Genomic DNA, 23409 nt, shown 5'->3' on the forward strand with positions numbered 1-23409 from the left:
GGTGGTAATTGCCTATTATAGATTCATAATTGTAGCAAAATCCTCACTCTGGTGAATGTGGACAGTGAGGTGTGAAGATGGTATTTAGAAATTCTACGTTCAATTTTGCTAGGAATACTGCAACTGCTCTTGAAAATGATGTTAATAACTCACTCTGGCATTCAAATGCCATAAAATGCCTTGCAAAAATGATCTGTTTCTCAAGTTGTGAATCCTTAAAATCAGAACATTTGTGCAGGAGCCACTATAGTATTCAAAGCCCGTATTTTCTGTGGTAGAATGACTAATTTTCCTCTTCACAGCTGTGGATAGGATTGCTGCAGCCGATACATCAGATAGGAGCGAAAGACAATTTTGCTCATCACTGCTAGTCAGCTGAACTATGGCTTCATCATTGTATCGGCTTTAAGTCACTACCTGTAGAAACCAAACTTGAGATATCCATACCATGGCTTACTTAAACTCCTGTGTTCCCGGGTCTTGTAAGCTGGCCTCAAAACTCTTCATACCTGCAGAAATTTAGTCAAATTTATTAATAAGTAATATTAACAGTAGGTTTTTCAAGCTTTCCCAATACTGTTTCAGTTTTTAAAAATCTTCACTCTTTTTCAGAGAGATTCCCATCTGTTTATTTCAAAAATCATCACTAACAGCATTTTACTTAGTAATCAAGTAAGAGTAGTAATAATAGAATACATACCTTTATACGAGATCTTTAAAATCAGCACCTAACAAAAAATATTTTAGACACACTTCACAATACCCAGAAAGCACATTACAGAAATATAGACCCGAGTTCGGAAACCAGTTTTTAGGTCTTACCCCCAAGCAAGCCATCCATGATAGTGGTCTGTAAGCTAGAAAGGAAACAAGACATTTCATTAAAATGTTAATTATCCTGAATTTTTCTAAAGTTTTTGTCACAGGGTTCTTCAGTGTTAAATTTGTCTACATGGTCATTTCAGGTCAGACATTTGATCAACATCATTTCAAAAACCCCGTTCTCAAAGCATCCTCAGGATGCATTTACTAACCAGATGTAGAAAACTAGTACCTTGGTAGTTTAGCATTCTATTTCAGCTTTCATGGTAAATACTGGACCTACTCAGATGTTTAACACTTACCCCAAAAATAGTTGGTGCAGACAGGTCAAAGGCTCAAGTTCACCTAAAAAATAAATATAGTTAGCAAGGGGCAAAAGATAAATTTTCTCCCCACAAATCCAAAAAATGCCTGATGTCAGGTAGAGCTAATTAAGACCTTCATGTTCAGTCAGTATTTGCTTATCATCATACAGGCTGCTTTTTACAAACGACAGAGTCCTAACTCACAGTAACAGGACAAGGATCTGGCCACTTAATGCAGTAAGCAATCCTAGCATTCCATGGTAGGAATGCTTTCTGTGCGTAAGACTCTGAAAAGCCATCAGTGGCATTCTTTGCCATGTTTGCCCTGTTACCAATGCTTAGTTGAACTATAATTTTACTCACCCTTTCAACTTCCAGCTAATTCTGTTGAGTGCCTATGAGAAAGTAGAAAAATTGGTTTAGTGGCATTTTGCTTGCGCTATTTCATACCAAACCCAGTTTTACTATCAACTCAGATACATCAGACAAATGGTGTCTCTCTTCATGATCCAATCTGCTGAACTATGCAACCATCATAAGTATCTGTTTTTCAGGTTCCCCAAGCATTCAATACAAATATCAGAATACAGAAGTTCACAGTAGCAAAGTACCGGGTAAATTATAGATTACTTAAGAGGTTTCTCACCTGTTTGCCCATGGCTAGGATGTGAAACTTGAGCTTTGCATCTAGGAAGAAACAGCTTCATGTAAACTTAGCTGTAATCTCTAAATTCTTTAAATCGCCATTTTGGGTGCCTCAGTTAGTTTAACGGTGGTAATAATTCTCGTCATTCTCACAGTCAAGAGTAGCAAATAAAATGTCATCATTGCAGCACTTTCCAGCCAAGCTCCCCGTGTGCGAAAATCTCAGTTAACTTACCTTGGCAGCCACTTCCATCCCTTTGGCACAGAACTAGAAAACAAAGAAAATCCAATGAAACACACAGCGCAGCCAAGTTAATTATCAACGTTCTGGTTATTTCAGCCTCAGAGTAAAACTTTTCAGAAATCCCTTCTGTCCACTACTCTTAAACCATCACAGGCTAAACAAAGTATCACCTCCAAGCAGATCAGATTTCTATCACTGCATCTACCCGTTTCTTACCTTGTCCATCAGGAGCCATCAAAAGCCGCACTGCACTCGCGCCTAGCACCATTCCTAGAAAAAAAAAGATTAGGATTTTAAGATAAGTCATTTTGTTCTAAGTTGGAGCCTAAGCATGTCGTTTTCCTCCCATCTGAATCAGGTCGTTCAACCATAGTTTCAGGACTATAAAGGGTGCATGCAGTGAACAGCCTAGACAGAAAGCACCGCACAAAGGCTGGGAGGCACTGACGTTAACGGCGCACCGCGGACTGCAGCCGCTGAGCACCACGTGGACTACCGCCAACGCCCGCCTTCCCCGGCGAGAGGCCGCAGGAGGCCCGGGCCCAGGTCACCAACGAAGGCCCACTCGGGGACCCGGCAAGCGCCGCCATCAGAGCCGTTGGCATTCATCAACAGTCTCAGATGTCCCTACCAACACAGGCTTCATCACAGGCAGGAAACGCGAGCCCACGGGTTTTTCGCAGTTCAGCCCCAACAACCCGCGTCGTTAAGAGCCTGGGCCGCACCCAACGCGCAATCGTTTACCATCTTCATCTTGTGAATCCTGCAAAGGCTCGCGACCAGCCTAAAAATACCAGTTTAAGGTGCCTTCAATTGCCAAGAGCTTTGGGGGTGGGGGCGAGCTTTGCCCTCGAGCCAAGAAGCTATTAAGCCAAAAGAACACATACGTACCGAAAGCCGACTCCTAGCCTCAAAAGACCGAGATGGCGTCCAAGCGCCGGTATATAAGGACGCTTCTCCTGACGTCATGACGCACCGTCTCCGCCAGCGCCGGCTTCAGCTCCTCCCCATCTCCTCCCTTCATCTCTTCCTCCTCCTCCAGCCACACCTCCCTTTTGGCCCCGCCCCGCCTCGCCGTTGTGGGCGGCGACGCGACCGCCCGCGTGACTCCATGCTCCCGCCCTCCGGCCGCCTGAGAAGGAAGAGAGGGGAGGGGGCGCGAGGGACGGAAAGCGCTGGGGGAGGGGGAGGGGGGCGGTGTAAGGGTGAGTGATTTCCTTCCGGCACGTCGCCCGCTCCGGGGGAGGGGGTGGGGGGTTTCACTTCCGGGACGGTGTTCCGGCCCATTCCGGCCCATTTCCACCCCCGGAGGTAGGTGCTGCTCCTTGCCTGGGCTCGGGCCCCGCACTCCGGTCCCGCTGCCCTGCCCCGGGGCCGCCTCGTCCGGGCTCCGCCGCAGCCCGCTCCTGGGGCGTTCAGCCACTCCCCTTCACCCCACCCTCCAGGCACCGGAGACCTTCCACCCCCTTGGCCCCGGGCCGGGCTGAGCTGCCGGACCCGCCCCCTCGCCGGGCCCCTCCCTCAGGACCCCGGGATGGGCGGCCCCCTCCCCCACCCCCACCGCAGCGCGGACACACCCAGACACACACACCCACCTCTGGGCAGCTCGGCGCCCGCCTCCGCTCGCCGCCTGGACGGGGTCCCGGGGCGCCGCCCCCTTCCCGGTGCCCTGCCCTCACCTGAAGGCTAGCTCCCCAGCCTCACGCCTTGCACCCCTCTCCCCCCCCGCTCCTCGGTGACATATCGCCCTTCCGCCAGTTCCCCGCTACCCACGCTTCCTAACGCTGACTGAAGCCACTCAAATACCGGAGTGGCCAACCCCATGGCGTTCCCGGTTCTCCCTCTTGCAGCTCTCACCCTTCCAGTGCCGACGGTAAAGACCTTACTCCAGCGGCTTCCTCCTCACTGGGGAATTGCCGGGAAGAGCAAACAAAAAAGGCGCTGGTGTAGGCTCCAAAATAAACACATCTGAATTCATGATGGCATCGACAGAGGCTCTTATTGGATTAAAAGTTTCAAAACAAACAAAAACGCTTTGGAAAAAGGTCAGATTGGCTAAAGTTGGTTCTTAAAAGCAGTGTATACACTTCCCTGTTTACTGATAAGTGTGTTGTAAATGTGGGGCAATACTGTGAGCTTGTCAGGATAAGTTCCTGGGATTTTAGATCTTAGATAACTACGTAATGTCTTATAAAGTTACAGAGAAATGGAAACATTGGGCTCAAGGCAGTGTCTTCCTGTTGAGATTTATACAAACTACTCTCAACCATTGAAGGGTATTGGATGCAGTTACCCGCATAGTGTTTTAGCTATTTCTTAAAAATCTTTTAATGTAAACATATTGGCAATACTTAGTAAATACTTTTTTTTTAAACCAGTTTTGGGGAATTAAATATCAGAATCAGTATCAACACCACCCTGAAATTCCCAACTTTGAGTTTAGGTAGAAGTAGGTTTACCTACTCTTTCCTAATTCTGAGAGTCAATTTTTTCAAGTTCTCTGCAGCGTCACTGAGTTCTGACACAGCTGTGGCAAGTTTCCTAATCTAGAGTTTGCTTAGGAGCCCTAAACCCAAAGCCTTTGTTTTTGGTGGGGGCTCTGACTCTTAAGCTTAGAAATAATGGCTTATATTTATGTGGGCTATTAGTCACCATTTAAATAATAAACATAACGTACGCAGTGTGTAGTAAAGTATTAACAAGAGGGATACCTAATCATCCCATTTGTGGGTAATTGCATTTATTAGAAGAGCTTACTACTTTCTCCTCCAATGAAAAGTTGTCGCAGGATTTTATGTGCAGTGTGCAAATACTTTATGATCAAAGAAAAAGGGGGAAAAACTGTCACAACTGCTTTTGCCCCTTCTGTTTTGTTGAACTTCTGTTTTGATGTTGCATAGCTTCTTAGTAAGGGAAGTATGGACATAACTCGAGTTGACACAAGTCTAGCAATCACATTTTGGTTTTAAGGGTATCTTGCTTTGAAACCAGAACTAGAAAACCTGTTGGTACTTCTTTTCTATATTAAATGTAAGGAAAGTTATTTCTTTTATCTTGGAGATTTGAAATTTTACCCCAAAATATTTGTATATACCTTTGAATTGGAAAGCATCAGAGGAATGAAATTCTAACTATCGATGAATACGGTTTCCTCTTTCAGCAGGGTTGAATGTCTGCCTACACCCTCAGGCACGACCATGGAGAAAGGTGGGAACATACAACTGGAGATCCCCGACTTCAGCAACTCTGTTCTGAGCCATCTAAACCAGCTGCGCATGCAGGGCCGCCTCTGTGATATTGTGGTTAATGTGCAAGGACAAGCTTTTCGGGCCCACAAAGTGGTACTGGCTGCCAGCTCACCCTATTTCCGGGATCACATGTCCTTGAATGAGATGAGTACTGTCTCCATTTCAGTCATCAAGAACCCTACTGTTTTTGAACAGCTCCTTTCTTTCTGCTATACAGGGCGGATTTGCCTGCAGCTGGCAGATATCATCAGCTACCTGACAGCTGCCAGTTTTCTGCAGATGCAGCATATTATAGACAAATGTACACAGATCCTGGAGGGTATTCATTTCAAAATCAATGTGGCAGAGGTGGAAGCAGAATTAAGTCAAACGAGGACAAAGCATCCAGAAAGACCTCCAGAATCGCACAGGGTTACCCCGAATCTGAGCCGTTCCCTGAGCCCACGACATAATACCACCAAGGGAAACCGGCGAGGTCAGGTCAGTGCTGTGTTGGACATCCGGGAGCTCAGTCCCCCTGAGGAGTCCACCAGCCCTCAGATAATTGAACAGAGCTCGGACGTAGAGAGCCGGGAGCCCATCCTCCGAATCAACCGAGCAGGACAGTGGTACGTGGAGACGGGAGTAGCAGACCGCGGGGCCCGGAGTGATGATGAAGTCAGGGTTCTTGGAGCAGTACACATCAAAACTGAGAACCTGGAGGAGTGGCTCGGGCCTGAGAATCAGCCTTCCGGAGAAGATGGGAGTAGTGCGGAGGAAGTCACAGCCATGGTGATTGACACCACCGGCCACAGTTCTGTGGGACAGGAAACTTATACTTTAGGATCTTCAGGAGCTAAGGTGGCTCGGCCAACAAGCAGTGAAATTGACAGGTAAGTTTTATTTTCTCTGCTCATCTGATGGCTGTTGTGCAGACATCACTGAAGCAGACCCTCTGTGATACAGAGCGCATCTTCTTACTTGATGCTTTTAGCCAAAGTAAGTTGATGTTGGGGAAACTGGCAGTGTGCCAAAAGACTTGCATTCTTATTTTTTTAAAGCAGGAAGTTCCTAGTCCTGAAGTATTCACAGTGTTGTGAGAACTATGGTAAAGTTAGACACTTCTGTGAATCAGAATAGCAGCTGCAGCCATACTAGCATCAGTAATTGCCAGGGCCTCCTCGGATTTCCAGGCAGGGAGCTGATCAGCAGCTGGGAGCCTGGCATCTTTGCCCTTCCTTGGTATGTTATCACTCAGGTAGGTGGCCTTGGGGACTTTTACTTTCCTTTGTAACACTGTTTACTTTCCTTTGCCCCCATCTGCCAAATTAGAAGTAGTATGGTACCCGTGGTGATTGTTCTTTATAATGTAATCACACTAATTCCAAAGAAAAGCTTTTTTGATGTCCCCGCACCCCCACCCCCGTTTGTCATCTGATAATATCTTTCCTGTTTTCTTTCATGAACGACTGCTGGCACCACAAGCCTGACAGTCTTTTTTTTTTTTTTTTCACCAGTGCTGTTAATGCCCCATGCCTCACTTTTCTTTGTCTAATGTGTTGCAATTGTTGGAACATTTCTTTTTTGGTGGAAGTAGCAATAATTTTAATCTAAATTAGTTGAAAGTTGAAAGAAATATTACCAACTTAGATTGGTAAGATTTGGGTTTTTTTTTTTCCATTCTTAAAAATTAATTAAGATGGACTGCATGAGCAATGAAGCTAAAGAAGCTATTACTTTGATTCACACCTGGTCTTGAAAGCCATATATGGGTCACAGAAATTCAGAGAATATATCCTTTAGCCTCTATAGGTGGTCTCTTCTTGTGTCCTTAACAGTTAAAAAATCCCCATGTGCACAACGCTTACTGTCCCATCCACCCCCAATGTTGGCACTGTGGTCCAGTGTTAGAACTGTATCAGAAGTAATGGCTCTGGATGCAAAGATCTTTAAATCTCCATGATCTGTATCAGCAGTCCCAAATATATATAACAAATTACCATGGGGCTTGGGGGAAGGAACAATCAAAAATCTAATAGTTACATAGAAGAAACAAAATCATAGACTCAGTTTTAATGAATGCTTTAATGGTCTCCTCAGTTCTTAGGGTAGAAGCTTCTATTTACTCTTAGTTTCACCAGGCCCTGTGGTCTGTGTCATCTCACATTTGTTCACTACCAGGGGAGACCTCTCATTTCCCATCAGATCCTGTTTTGGCCCCCACGAAAGTATTTCTTAGTCATCTGTTGTTGCACAGCCACGGGATAGAAAGGGTAGATATCACCATATTCTAAGTTCCTTGACACTACTTTTCTGTTAGTTTCTTTTTTGCTCCTCTTCCAACAGATTTAGCCCCTCCGGCAGTGTGGTTCCCTTGGCGGAGAGACACAGAGCCAGAAGTGAGTCTCCTGGGAGAATGGATGAGCCTAAGCAGCCCAGCTCCCAGGTATGTAGTGGGTTTAGGATTGCTGCACTGGTTGAAGAAAGTGCCACTGTGTGTGAACAGAATCTCATGAATAAGAAAGACATAGGAAAGGTGACAGCAGCCCTGTTAAATAAATACTATATTTGATTCCTTTTTTCTTTATTCTTGCTTGTGAGCATGTAGGAGATACACTTTTGTTGTCCGTAGAGTTTGGGAAGTAGGAAAAGATAAGACTGTGGAACTCTGCCGATTATAGGAGCCAATCTATATTCCTGAGAATAATAGAAATAACGCCTGAAAACTACGTGCAGGTAACTTAGGACCTGGGATGGAGAGAGTCTGATTTTGTATTTGCGTGGGTGTAATGCTACATAATTACTGGTTTATATAGTATCATATATATGTAAATAAATTGTTTATGCACTTTTTTGTGTGACTGCTTTTTTTTGTATGCTTGTATCTTTTCATTTTTTTCTTCCTCAATCTTTTATTAGACCGAAATGTTCTAGAAAGGCTAGGAATGATGTTTTGCCATCTTCTTTGCAGCTCTCCTTAGCAAGTAGTATAAGTAGCTAATTGATATTTTTGTTTGTTCTCATAAGTCCGTACCATTGAATATTGATTTTTAAAAAGATTGTGCACTCACCTAGTAGAACACAATAAATTGTAAACACTTTTGCCCTTTCAAAGGAGATACTGGTGGATTAAGATTGGATAGCTAATGTTTTTGGCTTCTGCATTGTATGATAGTGTCTTGTTTAATTTTTATGTAAACCATTGGATATTTATTGTGTCCTTAGTATAGTAACTGTGGTAAGACTTTGTTAGAAACTGTCCTTATTTGCACATTATTATACCAAGGTACCCGAAAAGGAAGGTAACTATTAGAAAATAGTTTTTTGGTTTTAATAAGGTGTTAGAGAAAATGTTAGGAGCTTGGAGGAAAAGTAACTTTATTCGTATAATAGGGCCCCTTTTTCTCTTCACCTGCCAGATAGTATGCAAGTGCCTGTCAGGCAAATCCTGCAGTGGGACAGACCTTCCAACTGTCTGAGTGGAGGAGACAAACAGAAAACACGTGGGCAGCCTGGGTGGCTCAGAGGTTTAGCGCCACCTTCGGCCCAGGGTGTGGTCCTGGAGACCTGGGATTGAGTCCCACGTTGGTCTCCCTGCATGGAGCCTGCTTCTCCCTTTGCCTGTGTCTCTGCCTCTTTCTCTCTCTCTCTCTGTCTCTCATGAATAAATAAATTAAGTCTTTAAAAAAAGAAAAGAAAAGACGCATAGCTGAGACTGTAGCAAGTTTAGAAGCAGCACTGTGGGAGTGGGTGTGCTAACAGGCCGTTATTAGAATCACTGTCCACAGAATAAAGTGTTATTCAGGAGAGACTGAAATGCACTTTTTATTTTTATTTTTTTATTATTCTTTTTTGAAATGCACTTTTTAAAGTAGTAGTTAGGAAGAGATAACTTACTTATATGTAGGTGAGATGGGGATAAAAATGGGAATTCTGCAAGGGTGTGTACCTGACCAGAGCAGAAGGTACAGGCTATAAAACAAGAGCAGATAAGTAATATTATCTGGACATGTTACTAAGAGATGAGTTATTATATATCTTAATATGTGTGAGAGTTTATTTTGGGGAGTCTCCACCACAGTTTCTCGGCCACGGAGAACCAAAACAAGACATGGACTTCATTACAGTAAGAACAAATTTTGATAGACTTGAAGAGCTTTCTGAATACAGGGGTGATTAAACTGCTCTGGTCAGTTCTTTATCCAAAATTTTCTATGGCCTTTTATTTTTCTGCCACATGGAGGTGAAAATACTTGGCCTCATTTTCCAAGGAATTAAAATCTTTCTAACCTAGCTTTTCCCACCACTCATCAGCATTTATTGTCACAAACGGACAGGCTTACTTTGTGTGTCAGAACAACATCAAACTCATTCTTGTCTCTAGACCTTGAGTCTGGAATGCCCTGTTCTTCCCAGGTGTCTGGGTTCACCCAAGACCCAATTCCTGCTTCATGTGCCCTGACTCGTTCAGTCCTCTTGATCTCTCCTTACACCACCACCGTAGCATTTACAGATGGCACAATAGAATTTTTCCTAACTCTGTATTGACTCATATAAATTATTTTTTTCCTATTTGAATGAATTTTAGGTCTCCTTGTACTTTGAAATTTCCTTGAGGACAGAGTCCTCATTTTCTAGTCTTCATATCTGGCAGTCTTTTCAGGTCCCCAATAAATAAGTGTTGTTTACCACTAATTCTCAGTAACTAAGGTTACTTAGTAGATACTCATTAAAGAGGCATCTACCAACTAGGTGATTATTTGGTTGTGAGTTTCCAACTGTGGAGATCTTCAAATAAAATAAGTGAACCAGATCAATGACTTTTTAAAGTCACTTCAATTGAGTCTGATTAGTAATTAAAGATCAGGATGGTGAACATATCTGTGTTCTTTTTTTTTTATTTTAAGATTTTACTGTTTTAAATAATCTCTACACCTAACATGGGGCTCAAACCCACAACCCTGAGATCGAGAGTCAGGTATCTACTGACTGAACCAACCAGGCGTCCCAATGGTGAACATATTTGAAGGCTATATCAAGAATCTAGCCTGGTATTTTAGAAAATATGGAAATCATTCATTTATATTAAATTTATTCAGTATATGGAATAATTCACTTAAAAAGATAAAAAACTTAAAAATCAAATATATTTTAAAAGATGATTTAAAAGGATATCACAGATTTACTTTCTGCTTGTGGACAATACTGGTATGACATTATTTTCCTTAAAGTTAGGTGGGTTTTTGTAGAGAATCAGTACCCTCAAGATTATGAATGATATTGTGAGTTTGAAATGTTTAATAATACTTTAACCTAGCTACATTAAGCACTTTAGAATATTAACTCATTCAGTGCTCATTGCAACTAATCAGGTAGATGCTATTATAATCATTTTACAAATGAAACTGATGCAAAAAGTAGTCACAATAAATAGGATGCAGATTTGAACCCACTTTTCAGTACTCTTAATTGCTATACAAGGTAGTAACATGCATTCAGAGTATTTCAAGGCACCTTTATTGTGTTTGAGTCTCCTGAGAATTCTTTTGATAATTCAGTAGAGCTAGCAGAGCATATACTAAACCTTGTAATGTTGTGGATGAGAAAACTAAGCCTCAAAGAAGTTATTCTGTGGTTTGTCCAGGAACTTTTAGTGGGATAATCCTTCATTCTTTATGGGAGCTCAGTTTTGATTATCCAGAGAAATGGAGCAGAAAGAAATGTTATATAAAACAAATCAGAATCAGAAATCATCTAAAATCTCAGTCTTACTATTCAACGCTTGATTTCACATATTGCTTCCCAGACCTGCTGAGAACTGCTTCTGTTCTGTTGGAAATGCTAAAGAGCACTGTCAGTTTACATATGTGAAAGGAGGCAAGACATTTTTAGAAATTCAAGAAAAGGGCACAGAATTAATTACTAATTAGATAAGTCTTCATAGTCCAGTCAACTTTTATATTTTCTCCTCTTTGGTACTTTAGCCTCTGTCCCACATCCACCTATATACCTATATAAGATTTTTATTCAAAATATTGTTATACGTTATTTAAATATAAGCATATAATGTTTCAGAATCAGCAGACTGAAAATATCAGTAATTTCTGAATGGTGATGTCTTAATATAGACTTTGAATGAAAGGCATTTATAAATCTAGAATGTTTAAGGGTGCCTGACTGGCTCAGTTGGAACAGAGCATGCAACTCTTGTTCTTGGGGTCATGAGTTCAAACTCCATGTTGGGTGTAGAGATTACTAAATATGATAAAAATAAACTTTCAAAATATTTTTATTAAAAAATCCGAAGATTTTAAAATTTTCATTAAAAGAAATATATTTTTCACACTTCCAGCTTTCAAATAGGAGGAGCTCCTGTTTTCGGTTTTTTTTTTTTTTTTTTTAAAGATTTTATGTATTTATTCATGAGAGACAGAGAGAGGCAGAGACATAGGCAGAGGGAGAAGCAGGCTCCTTGCAGGGAGCCCGATGTGGGACTAGATCCTGGGACTCCAGGATCACACCCTGAGCCAAAAGCAGATGCTTCACCACTAAGCCACCCAGGTGTCCCAGGAGGAGCCCTTGTTATTTCATGTATTAAAATTTTTTGGGCTGCCTGGCTGGCTCAATCAGTGAAGTGTCTGTCTTTGGCTCAAGTCATGATCTCAGGGTCCTGAGATTGAACCCCACATCCAGTTCCTTGCTCAGTGAGGAGCCTGCTTCTCAGCTTCTCACTCTCTCTCTACCTGCTGCTCCTCCTGCTTGTGTTCTTTCTCTGTCAAATAAATAAGTAATATCTTCTTAAAATTTTTATTTACATTGTTAATGTTCATATTAGGTAAAACAACATTAAGGTCTTTACTTGATATATTTTTGAGATTTTTAATATTTATTTATTCAGGAGAGACACAGAGAGGAAGAGACAGAGAAGCAGGCTCCTCAGAGGGAGCACAATGGAGGACTCCATCCTGGACCGGGATCCCACCCTGAGCCGAAGGCCAACACTCAACCACTGAGCCACCTGGGTGTCCCGGTCTTTAATTAGTATTGATGAATTACTGGGGCTTTTAGGTGTGATAGTGGTATTTTGATTATATTAAGAAAAATAATATTTGTCTTTTAGAGATACATACTAGAGTATTTATGGATGAAATTATATCTGGGATTTTTTTCAAAAATAATATGAGGGGGACTCCCAGGTGGCTCAGTCAGTTAAGCATCCAGTTCTTGATTTCAGCTCAGGTATTGATCTCAGGGTTGTGAGACAGAGCCTGTCCACAGCACAGAATCCTGCCTAAGATCCTCTCCTTCTTCCTCTGGCCCTCCCGCTTGCTCACTCTTTCTCTCTCTCTAAAAAAAATAATAAAGGATGACTGGGTGGCTCAGCGGTTGAATGTCTGCCTTCAGCTCGGGGCATGATCCAAGTCCAGGGATCCAGTCTCGCATTGGGCTCCCTGCGAGGAGCTTGCTTCTCCCTCTGCCTACGTCTCTGCCTCTCTCTCTGTGTCTCATGAATAAATAAGTAAAATCTTTTAAAAAATAAAAAATAATAATAGGAGAGAAAAAAGTAAGGTTAAAGAAGAAACAAAATTTTCCAGTGGTTGATAATTTTTGGATGATGGGGACTCAACATACCATTCTAAAATTGTTCATGAAAAGTTAAAAAATTATGTATCATTTGACCTTCATAAAGAAAAATAAATCAGAAAAGGAAAGCCTTTTTTTCAGTAATCTAAAGGGTTATTGATGTAATTAACAGTGGCATTCTGATGCTACTTTTATAATAATTGCTTTTTTTTAATGTCTTAGGTATATCTATTACCATAGCATAAGAAATTTAACTTTGATGGGGAGATACTTTTACAGGAAAGATTGGGGAGGTAATATATACATCACAGATTGTTCTATTTTAATAATCTGCTTAAATGAATTCAAAACCAGTATAAAGAACAGGTATGTAAAATGAGATGGTAACATGTCTGTGCTGTATTTCAAAGGCAACCTTTAGTATAAGCAGTTTGAAAAGTGAATAACAACATCATTAGGAATATGTACTGACCCTGTTTCTCTTAGTCTGGCTTTTGTTCAGAAGTTTTATTTTGTTCAGAGGGCAAAATCAGAAACCAAGTCTTACTCTTTTTTCTCTGTGGTTACCTGTCATTGTATTTGGTGGACAATAGTAAATATTTATTATCAATTTGTGAAAAGGGCACAGAAAGGAATGACCAAATTTAGTAAATCTGTGTCTCAATCTGGTTTCCTATCCCACCTCTTCTGCAAATTTGCTCTGAGGTCAGTTACAATTTGAGTAGTCTTTAGAATGAAGATAATATATATTGGTATGGCACCAAAATACTTTTTTTTGGCACCAAAATAATTTTAAGTAAAGCAATACTGTTACTGATAAACTGTAAATCTCTTTTATAAAGGTAGTTACTTCAGGATTAGATTCTGGTATTAATGATAATGCCACAAATAGAACTTGTGATGTGTTTGCCATACATACTATATTCTTTCCTATGAGATATTGTTATGACTGGCCATGTCACATATGGCTATTTAAATTTAAATTTTAATTAACTGCAAGCAATTAAAATTAAAAATTCAATTCCTCAGTTGCACTAGCCATATTACAGATGCTTAATAGCCACATATGGCTAGGAGCTACTCTATGAGATGGTACAGATTATAGAACGTTCTCATAATCACAGAAAGTTCTATTAGACCAGCACTGCTTAAGTACCTACTTGATTGATTAGAGTCCAAGAGGATAGTATGAGTGGCCTCAGATTCTCTTGTCACCATAGAATACAGTATTCAGCAAGGGTTTAATAAGCTTGCCATTTGTCAGCCCAAATAACTGCACTGTCTTGCTCTTTCTAAAGTAATGGAATAGAGTGTCCACAGATTGTTCTTTTAATTATTATGTTAACATCTTTACTTTTTGGTAGTAATTAATTCCTGCTTGGATCTCTCCTAAAAATAAGCACATGGCTTAGTATTAGAGGTAAACAGAGATTTGATTTCTTTTAAGATGTATACTTAAGCGTCTGTGTTCTTTCTTGCTATCCTCATCTGGCACAGGTAGAAGAGTCAGCAATGATGGGAGTAAGTGGCTATGTGGAGTATCTCCGAGAGCAAGAAGTATCTGAGCGGTGGTTCCGGTACAACCCTCGTCTCACCTGCATCTACTGCGCCAAATCTTTCAACCAGAAGGGGAGCCTGGACCGCCATATGCGCCTGCACATGGGGATCACGCCATTCGTCTGCCGCATGTGTGGCAAGAAGTATACCCGGAAAGATCAGCTGGAGTATCATATCCGCAAGCACACAGGCAACAAACCCTTCCACTGTCATGTTTGTGGCAAAAGTTTCCCCTTCCAGGCCATCTTGAATCAGCACTTTCGCAAAAACCACCCTGGCTGTATACCCCTGGAGGGGCCTCACAGCATCTCCCCTGAAACAACTGTCACATCTCGAGGACAAGCTGAGGAAGAGTCACCATCACAAGAAGAGACAGTTGCTCCTGGGGAGACTGCCCAGGGCTCTGTGTCCACCACTGGGCCAGACTGAAACTTCGAGGGGGAGGGGGCAGACCCTCTTCCCCTTTGGGCCGTGAGCAGCCAGCATCGGGGCCATGGGCTGGTACTTAGATTCACAAAATGTCACATCACTAGATCAGAAGATGCTCCCAAGATGTTGCCAAGCTAGAGGATCAGCAACATACACAGAAGCACGAGAGGCTCTTCCCCTCCTCCTTCCCACCTCATACTTTGGAAAATAATCAAGCAAATCAACTTTCTAATTCAGGGATCAACAGCCTTGGTTTGTTAACTTTATAAGAAAAAAATTTTTTAACAAAACAATGATAAGTGGTCATTTATCTGCCAGTCATGTTTGAACACTGTACTTTGGTCCATATCATCCTGGTGGCTGTCATTGCCCGGATCTAAATAAACTGCAGGAGCTTTGGTCATCTGAACCAGCCAGCCACAAGAGAGAGGGAAGTAGTCATGATGGTGACAGGGAGGAGGCCCATCTCCTCTTCCTTCCTTGCCAGAACATGCAGTTTCACGTTTCAAGAAAAAAAAGTATCCTGGTGGTTCTTACTGTTTCGAAAGGTTAGACCTTATCTTTGCTCTAATTGGGCATCTGATCCTTCGCCTGATTGTCTCGTGTAAGCAGCCATCTTGGAGCGGTGTTCTAGTCAGCAGCACCACCTGAAGCACTTTAGGCACCTGGACGGGAAATGAGCAACAGAGTGTTTGCAGTAGGTTCTGCTTCATTGGGGGGGTTCAAGTATCATATTGAGGAAGAGGGAAGCAGGGAAGGAAGTGGGGTGTTTCTGCAGATGTCAAATGGTGCAGAGTACTGCAACTTCCTGATCAGTATTTGTAAACCATAGTGCTTAAATATCTTTGATTGTTAGGAAATGGCTCTCGTCCAGATGAATTGATGTGTTAGGCTGAGTACCAAAGTTTCATCCAGTCTCTCTGGCTCCTCCTTTCACATAACAGCAATATTGTACATCAAAAATGTCACTTTCCAGTGAAATGAGCCTGGACTGTATTTTTAAATCTACAGGTCTCCATATTTGATAACTTTTATATGAAGTTTTAAACACATTTTTTCTGCAATATTGTGGTTGAAGAAATTCAACACTATGGTTCTTATTGCAACCACAATAGCATTTCCTTCTACATATGTAATAGTTTATATTTTCAAGCCAATAGAAGAACCTCACTAAATCCATGTCTCACGTCTGCAAACCTAGTAATTCATAAACCCACCATCAGCAAATTGCTGGTGACTCCAAGAGCTTTGCTTTTTAATAATACACTACAGGGCATTCACCAGAAAACATCATGCACAATCATGTTGCAATAAATTGATCAAGGGATCAGTTTTGATCAGGTTTGGTTACTTAATCATTCCTAAGATTTTTAAAACTTCAAGGGACCTTTTTGATAATTCTGGGGATTTCTGAGATTCTTAATCCAGCACTGAGAGTCAGAACAAATTTACCAAACATGTAGAGTTTTAGATGTCCTGTCTCGCATTCAGAGAATGAAGGAGGATTAGTAAGAGATGCGGGCAAGGATATGCTTACAGTGCAAATAGAAAAGGAAAAATCTATAGCTTCTCCTAATTGATCATTAATATTTTAAGAGTATTTAAATATGCAGTGGTTTAAGCAGTTGTTTTGATGCAAGATAATACAAGATATATCTTGTAGATAATACAAGATATTTGGGGCGGGGCTGGTCATGCCTGCACTGGTGAGCCATTTGTGAGAATGCTAATAGCGTGTTCCCTTCTTGAGAATGCTTTGTGGTATGTGGAAAGGTGGGTAGAAACAATGGCATTTCTTTGATGATAGGAAGTTAGAGTGCAAAGAGTAGCTCATAAGCAAAATGAGAATTGTACATACGCATAAAGCTGCACCATGTCACTACAGAGTGTTTATTTTCTCTTCTGGAAAAACGTAGAAATGCATCTTAAATAAGAATATAATGGTGTCACCATTTGATAAGAGCCTACCTTTACAGCTGTCGAAGTTGTCTTTTAGAGACATAGACTGGGGCATTCTCTTCTTTAGCTGGGCAACAGCATGATAGGGCCATTGTAGGGACCAGCTATGCTCTGTGGCATAGACGTGGATTTGAAATTAGACTAAAATCTTTAGGGAAACATTTTAGCTGGTAATCAAGGCTATCCGTGGACAGATTTGCCATTACTAAATAGGAAGGTGAGAAGTACAGAATATGCTGCTGTTGATGGAGCCTACCAAAAATTTTTTTAAGTCCATCCTACTTTTGAGAAGTAGTATGCTGGAAAATTCTTTATGCTTCGTTAGTTTCTTAGGTTTTCTGTGAGAAAATAGAGCTTTTTAAACTCTTCCAAATTGTAAAGTGCAGTAATTTTTGTAAAGAGAAACTGCAGCATTTGTCAGTACTCCATCCAAGATTAGCAACAAACATTTTAAACAACATAGGGACTCTTTAGTAGATGTGGAAATGCTATGAGTGTTTGGTGGGTTCCCCTCCCTTTTCATTCACTTGTAATAGGTTTTTGCTGTATTGATACTGTGAATAGAGTGCTACCCGGTCTTCTAGGACCACATCAGCACAATCATGTTTGCTGGTTCTTGCCTCTTAATTGGCCAAGCCCAGAGCCATGAAATTCATGAACATTCAAGCCAGGCTAGCTTTTAAACAAATTAAAGTTTCTGAAAGCAATTTCCATTTTAGCCAGAAAAGATATTATTATTCTAAATAACTATCCAAGATTCTTATCCAGGTTCACTGTGACATTGTCCTAGTTCTTAGCTAACATCATTGTAGGGTCATAGGAGTTAGTAGTGTTCTATCTACATTAATGAATAGCTGTGTTGATGTGTGCACAGAGGATACCTCTCATACAGATGTACTAAATGGACTTTAGCTAATGCTGAAAACTCATTACCAAATCTTAACTTGCACATGTCACCTTGTGAAGGGAACTGCATTAGCAATGAGAGCTAAATCATCATTAAGTACTTTAATGCCATGAAATAGCAAACACTGGGACCGTTTTCATTCATTGAGTGGCACTTAATAGCAAAGGAGCTACCCAATATTCTCAGCAAAAGAAGAGAGATGGCAATATATTAATCTGTTTTCATTCCAAGCGGTACTTTTTATTCTCTCTGAACTCTGATACCAGTATAAATAGAGCATTGGCATGAACAGGGACACTGTACTTAGGCAGAAAGGCTCTTTCTAATGATTTGTTCTCTCTTTACTCAGAACCATACTTACCTCTGAACCGAGTTGAGTTTTATGTACTTTGCCAACTACTCCCAAGCCATCATTGTACCAGACAGTTAAATCTAATCTTGAATAAGTAAAAATAAATGTGTTCCTAAAGGATAAAGATTGGAGATAGCCATTAAGGAAAGTTTTCTTGTCTTTTTGTTTTATTGGTATTTTAAAATGTTTCCAGTTCCCTCTACATCAGTGAAAACAGAGTTTCCAAAGATGTGACAATAGAAATAAAGCATTCTCCTCCCAGCTTTGGAGTTGAGATCTGGCCTTGGTCGGAAGTGGTCTGGAGGAAAAGTGAAATAGTGAACTTCATCCTTAATAGCTGAATGGCCTCTGGTCAAGAAATAACTTTAAAAATATTTTAGCTGAAAAAAAAATTAGCTGTTACTTGACACCAATCTCTTTCTTTAACTGGTAAAAATTATATTTTGTTTGACCAGAAGATCTAATTTATTTTTTTTCAGAAGATCTAATTTAAAGAAATAAAAACAGTGGGTAATGGAAAGGAAATTAAGTGGAACAAAGGAGGCAGTCTTCTTAATCCTAGTGGAAGGTGCTTAATTAGGAAGGGGGTCGGAATCCTGGAAGTCTCTCTTTCTTCAGCTATGACAGGTGGTTTTTTTTTTTTTTTCTCTTCCTCAGATTCTCTTCTCATCTGCTTCCTGGTTTAAGGCATAACAGAGAAGTCTTTATTGAACTCATCTTTGAAAATGGGGCTCTTTAGCTTTGCCATTTGGGAAAGAGCGCACAATATTGGAGTATTTTAGTTGCTGAGATTTAGAAAAAGGACACCAAGCTCTGTGATGATATATCCTGGGCTGGAGAGGATGCCCCTTAGCAGAATTATGTCCCTAGAGTTTATGAATTAGATCAGGCTTCCACAGACTGCAGCCACAAGTACCCAATCCTGAGGTCATCTGTTTGTCTAAAGAGAGTGGTGGTGGCACCTGTTCTTCAGGTATTGTTCCTATTGTGGTGGCAAGGTTGAGTGCTTTGTGACACAGACCACATGGCCAGCAATGCCTGAAAATGTACTGTTTGTCACTTGACAGAAAAGTTTGCTAACTCCAGAATTCGATTTGAAAGATTTAGATTTGAAAGACCCCCAAATTTGTCACTCCTGCCATTTTGTCTTTTTAATAGTTCCATTGAGGTTTTAAATTCATGTTGCCATGTATGCATCAGTTTCTTGAAAGAGCTTATCATCTTTTTCTGGATCTTTTTCTCATAACTCTCTTTGTGTTCCTTCTTAATGATTCCCATTGCTTTAAAAGCATTTAGAATAGCCTTATGATCTGTCCTTGCCTTAAAGGTGCAGGTAGATTAAAGTTTAGGATGGTAGTTACAGATGTAACAAAGGAATTTAGAAAATAATTCCCATGCGTAATAATGTAGGATTAAATGAGTACCATGTTTACATAAAATACTGTAAAAAAATTAATGTTTTTTTAAGTAAGTTTTGCCATTCCTCTGAGATCACTTGAACTGATTTACATAATGATGGCAAGAATGAATTTATTCCCACTATTATTAAAATTTTAACTTCTGTTATGAATAAGTGGTTTGACTCTTACCCAGAATACTGTCTTTCTAGATTAGAAACCTATACTTTCCCTGTATTACAAATCTTCCTTTTCATTTATTCAAACTCACTCTGTTCCATGTGGAGTAGTAAAAAGCCAAATCTTACTCTATTCCTTTCTTTTTCCCAATGAATGTTTTAAAGCATAATGAAATCTATGAGGATTTCAAATTCCTCGTAAACCTATCTCCTGATTTCTGTTACTATCATTTTTCTAAATATATACTGGGCCATTACTTATTTGCTCTCTGACTGTTCATTCTTACTGTTCAAATAGCTTATTTATGCCAGATATGCAAAAATTGGAAACTGTTAGGATGATTGTAAACAGAATTCCTTGCAAGAGGAAAGTATAATTGTTCTCCATATGGAAACCATGCATAGACTTCTGAGTTATATTTATTTATCAGGACAAATGAACTAGGCCATGCTGACACGATGCAGTGAGTTTGATTGGTACTTTGTTGTCAGCTCAGCCAACACATACCAAGTTCGGATGAGTGACTTAGCCTCCAGTATGGCACCTCTCTACTAGGCATTTTATTCTCACAGTTGCTTTTTTCTAAGTTGAGTACTAGTTAGTTTTATATTATATGCCCTATGAGTACTAGATAATCCTTATCTATAAAGTTCCAGAATATTTGTCTAGGTTAGAACTGCCTTGTCTTAGAGCACTTATAGTAATACAGGGTTCTTGAGATTTTTAGAGTGTTGCTTTTCTGATTCATTTGGGATTCTGATTAATCTGGAATGTAGAATTTGTGAAATAAATTGAATTTAGATAGCCCAATGAATCATCTGCCTCCAGCTCTGTGTGAGGTCTAAGGGACAGTTGTCATTTCTATATAAATATGTTGAAAACAATGTTGTTTGCCTAGCATTATGATTTCTTTGATAATTATCAGTCTTACGTTTTGCCTTCTTTGCTTTCTAGAAGCTGTTTTTCGGTTTTCAATTTTCTCATTTTTAGGTAGTGCATTCCCCAGGGCCAGTCTTTGTACTTCATAGTCAGTAGGTTTTCTTGTTCAGGACAAGCCAAAATTGGATATTGTGCGTACTTTAAAACACCTGACTTAGTTACATTTCGAAGGATGTAGTTAACTGACAGCAACAGTGATGCATAAACCTGGAGAATAATCTGTACAGACTATCCAGTTTTGTTGTATAGGCAGCCTACCTTTTCCCTCCACTGTGAGAAACAGCAATGACTTTAAAGGCAATTATTACTTGAAATGTATATTATCTTCACAGAGTACATACATGAATAAATTTTATCTCCCACATTTTCCCCCTTATCTATAGAACAAATACTTCCCATCTTAACACAGTTAAGAAGGCCCTGCTAACTCAAATAGTGGAAGCTTTAAACAACAAAACTAAGTTATGAAGGCAAAGCAGTTCGTGAAAAATGAAACTTCTAAACCTGCTTCTTTCTTGTCTACTCAGTAAGTCCTGTTCAGGAGGCCAGAACTGATTATCCAGTTAAGAGAGATACATGTATAGCATCTCATATGGACAACAGCACAATTTAATATACTGTGAATCTTAGAATCTGAATGAATCCATAATGCCAAAAGTCAGAGTATCTTATGGGGAAATGTTTCCTATTCTGTGAAATCACTTAAGTGATAAGTAGCATATAGGAGAATTCCATAAAGTAAGATTAAGTACTTTTTTGGTACCAGACTATGTGCTTGAAATTTATATAACAAAATTGATTTTAGACATAGTTTAGATGTGGCTTCCTATACTTGAGAATCCTGAATCCACTTGGTTGGAGTCTGGATATATGCTTTTTAAAAGCCTGCACTTTTCACCACAGATATCAAAGAGAAGGGGACAGAATTTAACTTTACTAAGTGCTTGAGTGGCATACTCGAAGTTAATCCTCAGAATAATCCTGTGAGGTAATGACAGAACTAAAAATAGTTCAGTTTTTTGGAGTGCTTGCTATGTGCCAGGCACAAATCTACATGTTTCATATTGCTTAACTCCCCAAATCCTTCTAATAGTCCCATTAGGGTAGACACCATCATTATCCTCACTTTAGAGAAGGAGAAACGGAGGCACGAGAGGATAACCAAGGCTATCTGACACTAGAGTTGACACTGTAATAGACTATGTTGCCCTTGAGAGGTGTAATTATATCACATTTTGTAGATGAAGAAACTGAGGAGCCCAGGATTACATAATGAATAAATTTCAGACCTAATATTTACCCATCTGATTCCAAAGCTCAGACTCTCTCCACTACATTATGTTGACTCTGTTTAGTTGTAAAGAGTTGAGGTGAACTGAAATAAACAATAGCCAGTAACAGTACTGCTTTGAATGAATTTTTAACTCAAGAAAGCATGTTTGGGAGATTTCTTCAAAAGATAATGTCTCTGGGCAGATGTTGAATGGTGAATATTTTTTGGAGGTATTTATTGCCCATTTACTCGAGTTGCCTATTTTAATAAATCTAATTGTGAATCAGTTTAAGTTACCACCAAGGCAACAATTGAAAGATAGCATTCCTGTAGTTACTAGCTTTGTAACAAACTACCCTAAACTATAGTGACCTAAAACAACAATTTTATATATCTTGTGATGGTGTGAATCATAAATCCAGTAAAAGCTCATCTAGGCAGTTCTCTTGTTCCCTGTGATGATGACTGAGGTCACCTGGTAGTATTCACAGGTGGTTGCAGTGGTCTGGAGTGGCCAAGCTGACCTCATCATATGCCTGACACCTGGAGGGAGGAATAGAAGATGGTGCTCAGCAGGCCCTCCTCTCCCACTCTGGAGTCCCGGGGACTTACTGTGTGGTCTCTCCACTGGGGCAGTCAGACTTATTAAATGGCAGCTCAGGCCTCTTTAGAGCCTGGGCAGAAGGTCCCAGTCCTCCTAAGGCCAGGCTCAGAGCTGTCGTAGAGTCACTGCCATACACTTGAACAGAGAAGTCACTGGTCAGTCCAGATTCAAGGGCAGAGGAAATACCTTACCATTGATGGCATGTGTGTCAAGGATTTGGGACCACTTTAATCTGTCAGAGATAACATTAGGTCTTTGATTGCTCTGGACTTCTCTGTGTTCATTCATTTGGGTTAGTTGTTTGAGCCATTGAAACCACTTATGATGACTACCATGAGTCAGGAAAGGAGCTAGAAAGCGAATGAGGCAGGGACACCTGGGTGGCTCAGTGGTTGAGCATCTGCCTTAGGCTTAGGGCGTGATCTTGGGTCTGGGGATCGAGTCCCGCATCAGGCTCCCTGCGAGGAGCCCACTTCTCCCTCTGCCTATGTCTCTGCTTCTCTCTGTGTGTCTTTCATGAATAAATAAATAAAATCTTAAAAAGAAAAGAAAGAGAATGAGACAAATATCTGGAACACGCTTCATTAGCTACCCAAGTTTCATTTATTTAGAGCAAAATTTCCATTTCATTTTTCTTTTGTTCCAAGTTGTGAGCATTTACTGATGCTTTTTTGCTCTTTGTTTTCTGTGAAGCTATAGTAATTGTACATACTGAGCCAAAAGTACTCCAGAGGGAGTAAAAAGCTTACTGTTAGAGAAGTTTATTTGTTAGAGATGTCAGCTCTATTTAAGTTTACAGACAGGCAAAAACTCCTGTGTTATGGAAAATTCATATGGCTACTAAATCTCTTTCAACAGGAGTTTCTATTGAGTGGCTACCTGGATCATATTCCTGAGACCATTGCAAGTCTTGCCTCCATGTCCTAGTTCCATCTTTACCGTCACCACACCACCTCAGGCACAGTTCTGTTCTAGAAGATAAATA

At 40.4% G+C, this 23409-nt stretch overlaps 1 protein-coding gene and 7 non-coding genes across 11 annotated transcripts; 1 reads left to right on the forward strand and 7 right to left on the reverse strand.

Moving 5' to 3' along the window:
- Positions 1-323: 323 nt before the first annotated feature.
- Positions 324-403, reverse strand: LOC112921893 (small nucleolar RNA snR60/Z15/Z230/Z193/J17). Its single transcript, XR_003235335.1, has one exon. It is a non-coding gene; the product is annotated as a small nucleolar RNA snR60/Z15/Z230/Z193/J17 (small nucleolar RNA).
- Positions 404-574: 171 nt separating this feature from the next.
- LOC112921889 (small nucleolar RNA SNORD79) lies at positions 575-655 on the reverse strand. Its single transcript, XR_003235331.1, has one exon. It is a non-coding gene; the product is annotated as a small nucleolar RNA SNORD79 (small nucleolar RNA).
- A 273-nt stretch (positions 656-928) lies between these two features.
- Positions 929-993, reverse strand: LOC112921896 (small nucleolar RNA SNORD78). The gene has a single exon (XR_003235338.1). It is a non-coding gene; the product is annotated as a small nucleolar RNA SNORD78 (small nucleolar RNA).
- A 243-nt stretch (positions 994-1236) lies between these two features.
- LOC112921892 (small nucleolar RNA SNORD44) lies at positions 1237-1298 on the reverse strand. Its single transcript, XR_003235334.1, has one exon. It is a non-coding gene; the product is annotated as a small nucleolar RNA SNORD44 (small nucleolar RNA).
- Positions 1299-1601: 303 nt separating this feature from the next.
- On the reverse strand, positions 1602-1670 carry LOC112921895 (small nucleolar RNA SNORD77). The gene has a single exon (XR_003235337.1). It is a non-coding gene; the product is annotated as a small nucleolar RNA SNORD77 (small nucleolar RNA).
- Positions 1671-2110: 440 nt separating this feature from the next.
- LOC112921897 (small nucleolar RNA SNORD75) lies at positions 2111-2172 on the reverse strand. The gene has a single exon (XR_003235339.1). It is a non-coding gene; the product is annotated as a small nucleolar RNA SNORD75 (small nucleolar RNA).
- Positions 2173-2596: 424 nt separating this feature from the next.
- On the reverse strand, positions 2597-2676 carry LOC112921891 (small nucleolar RNA SNORD74). The gene has a single exon (XR_003235333.1). It is a non-coding gene; the product is annotated as a small nucleolar RNA SNORD74 (small nucleolar RNA).
- A 587-nt stretch (positions 2677-3263) lies between these two features.
- ZBTB37 (zinc finger and BTB domain containing 37) lies at positions 3264-22976 on the forward strand. 4 transcript variants are annotated; one of them, XM_072733055.1, is made up of 5 exons: positions 3264-3327; positions 3867-4061; positions 5177-6136; positions 7590-7689; positions 14325-22976. In XM_072733055.1, the coding sequence occupies exons 3-5, from the start codon at positions 5214-5216 to the stop codon at positions 14811-14813; spliced, it is 1512 nt and encodes a 503-aa protein (XP_072589156.1). In that variant the 5' UTR covers positions 3264-3327; positions 3867-4061; positions 5177-5213; the 3' UTR covers positions 14814-22976. The 4 variants fall into 4 exon arrangements, with proteins under 4 accessions (XP_072589156.1, XP_072589157.1, XP_072589158.1 ...); XM_072733057.1 differs by having other exon boundaries at positions 3292-3327; positions 5180-6136; XM_072733056.1 differs by lacking the exon at positions 3867-4061 and having other exon boundaries at positions 3284-3327.
- Positions 22977-23409: the final 433 nt, after the last annotated feature.

The sequence above is a fragment of the Vulpes vulpes genome, chromosome 13, assembly GCF_048418805.1.
Source record: "Vulpes vulpes isolate BD-2025 chromosome 13, VulVul3, whole genome shotgun sequence".
NCBI classification, from domain to species: domain Eukaryota; kingdom Metazoa; phylum Chordata; class Mammalia; order Carnivora; family Canidae; genus Vulpes; species Vulpes vulpes.